This window comes from Bison bison, unplaced genomic scaffold (assembly GCF_000754665.1).
Source record: "Bison bison bison isolate TAMUID 2011002044 unplaced genomic scaffold, Bison_UMD1.0 scf7180017864030, whole genome shotgun sequence".
Lineage (NCBI taxonomy): Eukaryota > Metazoa > Chordata > Mammalia > Artiodactyla > Bovidae > Bison > Bison bison.
Genome location: NW_011494602.1, coordinates 1,800,031 through 1,804,164, shown reverse-complemented (window position 1 = coordinate 1,804,164; position 4,134 = coordinate 1,800,031). Strand labels below are relative to the sequence as shown.

The 4,134-nt window shown below is 46.9% G+C and overlaps 1 protein-coding gene across 1 annotated transcript in view; it reads right to left on the bottom strand.

Annotated features, from left to right (window-relative positions):
• The window catches only part of JAG1 (jagged 1), a 46,942-nt gene that overhangs the window by 13,296 nt on the left and 29,512 nt on the right, over positions 1-4,134 (bottom strand). The window contains exons 18-20 of the mRNA XM_010834234.1: positions 3,588-3,735; positions 3,390-3,503; positions 3,137-3,253 (exon numbers count right to left, since the gene is read on the bottom strand). Of these exons, the coding sequence (XP_010832536.1) occupies positions 3,137-3,253; positions 3,390-3,503; positions 3,588-3,735 (379 nt within the window). The remainder of the gene's footprint in view (positions 1-3,136; positions 3,254-3,389; positions 3,504-3,587; positions 3,736-4,134) is intronic.

The window sequence follows — 4,134 nt, the reverse complement described above, 5'->3', positions numbered from 1 at the left end:
GCCAACAAAGGTCCATCTAGTCAAGGCTATGGTTTTTCCTGTGGTCATGTATGGATGTGAGAGTTGGACTGTGAAGAAGGCTGAGCACTGAAGAATTGATGCTTTTGAACTGTGGTGTTGGAGAAGACTCTTGCGAGTCCCTTGGACTGCAAGGAGATCCAACCACTCCATTCTGAAGGAGATCAGCCCTGAGATTTCTTTGGAAGGAATGATGCTAAAGCTGAAACTCCAGTACTTTGGCCACCTCATGCGATGAGTTGACTCATTGGAAAAGACTCTGATGCTGGGAGGGATTGGGGGCAGGAGGAGAAGGGGACGACAGAGGATGAGATGGCTGGATGGCATCACTGACTCGATGGACGTGAGTCTCAGTGAACTCCAGGAGTTGGTGATGGACAGGGAGGCCTGGCGTGCTGCGATTCATGGGGTCACAAAGAGTCGGACATGACTGAGCAACTGAACTGAACTCTTCTTTTGGGCGGGCTTCCATCTATCCTAATAATGTTAAAACAGTGGTCAGCACTCCCTTCAATTTTTCAGGCGTGTCCATTTATCCACCTATTTTCTTTGCCATACCTTCCTCTCTACAAGGAGCAGCTCCAGTCTTGAATGGATGCGTTAGCACTTCCTTGAAAGGCATGCTTACTGATTCTCTGAGAAGTGATGGCAAGAGAGACTTTTGGTCTTTACAGCTGCTGATGCCAGGGGGTGCAAGAAAGACTATTTGATGCCTTAAAAAAGGAAGCCCCTCATTTAAAGGACTATCCGAGTTGTGCACTCCCCACTTCGGACTCTGATGAACAAGGACTACAGGCTTGGGAAAGCATAAGCAGAATTTATGGCTTTCCTCATTGGAAAGAATGCATGTACGCCATAAAGTTATCTATTCCCATTGCTGCCACCGGACATTTTCTGACCGAATGGGGGTGCCCCTATCTTTCTAATCAACGATGGGGCTTGATTTATGTAGAACCTTATAGGTCCACATGGAATAATTCATTTCTCCCTATGGCTTTAGTAATTACTAGGTGGCATGCTAATGGATGGGTTCCTCCTTTAGTGAGCTTCGATGGGACGGGCCCCATGCAGCCTGAGTTATGGAAAGGACTGGCTGCCATGGCACCTGTGATTTTACATAGACCTTTAAATGAAGAAAGATACATTGTAGGGGCCTGTGTACATTCTCCCTATGCCTTTTTGTTGGCCAGAAATCAGAGTGATTTGGAAGTTTCTGAAGGAGAAACTGTTTACAATGTTATATGTGTGAATTGTTTTATATCAAATTGTGTTGATGGGAATGATTATAATTATAAGGCTGTGATGACTGTAAAGCAACCACCATATTTGATGGTCCCTGTAAAATTAGAGGGACAATCGTTTGACGATTATGCATTGAAAGTTTTATATGAACTTAATGGCTTAATTTCTCAACCTAAGAGATTCATTGCAGCTCTGGTTGTGGGAATAACTGCCTGGATTGCCATAATTGCATCAGTTATGATTTCTGCTGTTGCCCTGTCAAAAGAAGTGCATACGGCCTCGTTTGTCAATCAGCTGTCCAAAAATGTCTCCATAGCTCTTACTATACAGGAAATTATAGATAAGAAAATAGAAAATAAGGTCAATGCTTTAGAAGAAGCAGTTTTGTTTATGGGGCAAGAAATTACAATTTTAAAAATTAAATTGTCTTTAAGGTGCCATGCTGAATTTAAATGGATGTGCATTACCCCTCTACAAGTGAATGAGTCCATGCGCTCTTGTGAACGCATTAGGAATCATATTTTAGGCATCTGGAATCATTCAGATTTTAGTATTGATATTTCTAAGTTACATCAGGATATTCAGAATATGAAGCAGGCAGAGTCTGACTTTTCCTCTCAATGGCTTTCTAATTCCCTCTTTGAAAATCTGGAGGGGTATCTTTCCCATGGATCCTTTTCTACAATAATGATAAATGCGGCCACGTGCTTTTGCCTGTTAGTTCTGATTTGTGTAATGGCCCTGTGCCTTTTTAGAATACTCAACCAAAATGTTTCTGCTCTATCTACTGAGTTTCATACCTATGCTCTAAAAAATAGAAAAGGGGGAGATGTCGGGAGCCGTGTTAGGCATTACTGACAAAATGGAGGCACAGCCCCCAGCCCCCTCTCCTCATTCTGCAGGCACAGACCTGGGATTAAGGAGTTAGGCCTTGTAATTCTGACTTGTCTTTTCCTCTCCTCCGATGAGTTGACTGAAAAGGAATATTAAGGTGCTTATTGTTCTTGAGAGGAGCATGAGAAGGCACAAAGCCTTCTGCAGCTGTGCTCAGAAAATAATTCATAAAGTTAATCATTGACATTTTTTCAAAGAGTTATAAACGAGTGTTCCAGGATGAGCACATAGGCCGTAGCTTGAGGCCATGGGAGGGATTGCTATCTGAAGCCTATTTGTGAGGAGAATGTTTATGGCAAAGAAGTTTACTGAATGTAGGGCTTAGAAATAATTAGAACACTTAGAAGTTAAAGATTTAAGGAATGTTGTAAAGTTAGCATATTTTACTATAGCTTACAGAAGTTAGGAATTTTTAGAGACACTATAGCTAGAAGCCTTTTTAAGAGATAGTGAGCTCAGGATGTTAGGGACAAACAGGATTTAGGAAGATAAGTAATAAACTGAGGAATGTAGCATGAGTTACAATGTAATCACATGTTAACTATAGGACACATTAGAGGAGGTAGATAATAGATGATAAGGCTGATTCCCAGAGAATCACTGAAGCAGGAACTCTGAAGAACAACGATTTATGGAGATAATAAATCTGGGAGAGGGGAAACTGAAAATGTCAAACCTCTGGCCTAATGTTTTTGTAAAAGTATAAACGAGAATCTTAAACTTGAAATAAACAGGCAGTCCAAAGAAAACCGAGAGGCTGTCTCATTCACTGACACCGTTCACCTCTTCAGGTCGAATCCCTGGCTGCTGGAGTTGGACTCCAGCAGTGGGTGACTTTCTCATGCCCGGTGCAGGGCTGCCTCCCATCAAGGCCCAGGTGATGTGCATGGAGCCATCACACAGCTCTGCTTCTGGTTTCCATCGCCAGCCCCCGGGGGTCAGGATGGGCTCTCGCAGAGCTCGGGGTTGGGGGGACACTCACTCTGTGTGCAGATGGGCCCTTCCCAGCCTTCCTTGCAGACACACGTGAAGGACTCGCCATTGACCACGCAGGTACCCCCGTTGTGGCAGGGGCTGGGCAGGCAACTGCTGTTCCGGGCTGCGAGACAAGAGCAAACAAGACCATGCTCCCTGAGGCTCCAGAGACCTCGCGAGGGACAAAACACAGGCCCCGGAGAGCGGTCCCAGGGACTCGGATGCCCTGCACGCACCACAGCCGCAGGGGCAGAACGTACCTATGTTGCAGGTCGTGCCTTCCCAGCCTCCAGGGCACATGCACTTGAAAGCGTCCCCCTCGTCATAGCAGGTGCCACCGTTATTGCACGTGGCCTCGTCACACTGGCTGTCACCTGGACGAGGAGATCGGCGTGAGCCCAGGCTGCCCTCCCTGCACCCCCAGACACAGGCCAAGGTCCCCGCCGGCCCCCACTTACGTGAATGGCACGTCTTGCCTTTCCACCCGTTTTTACAGTCGCAGTAAAAGTCATTGACCAGGTCGCGACAGGAGCCTCCGTTGTGGCAGGGGTTCTGGCTGCAGTCGTTAATGTCTGCAGTGAGAGCAGACACCCAGCTGAAGCCACTCCCAGGCCCTTCAATGCCCCACAATGTGCAAGAGGCACGTCTCTCCACCTTCACCCCATTTTCCACTCCCAGTTCAAAAAATAGCACAGCCAAGCCGGGACTTAAGCAGGGTCAGCCTTTCCCAGGAATAAAGGAGCCCGGGACAAGTCATGGAAGTTCAACTCAGGATGGGCAGAAAAGATGACCCCTTTCTTTGTAAGCTGGGATGTCAAGCATGCTAATTCCAGGGGCTAATTCTCAAAGCATCTCCACAGACACTCCCTCCCATGGGCTGGCCTGAGCACCACTACAGGAGTGCACACAGGCTCTCCTGTCCCACAGCAGGAGCTGCTGGGGCCTTGCTTCCAGAAATTCTCACTAAAAGGAAAGGCCTGCCGGGCTGCCTCTGCCCCCGGCCCC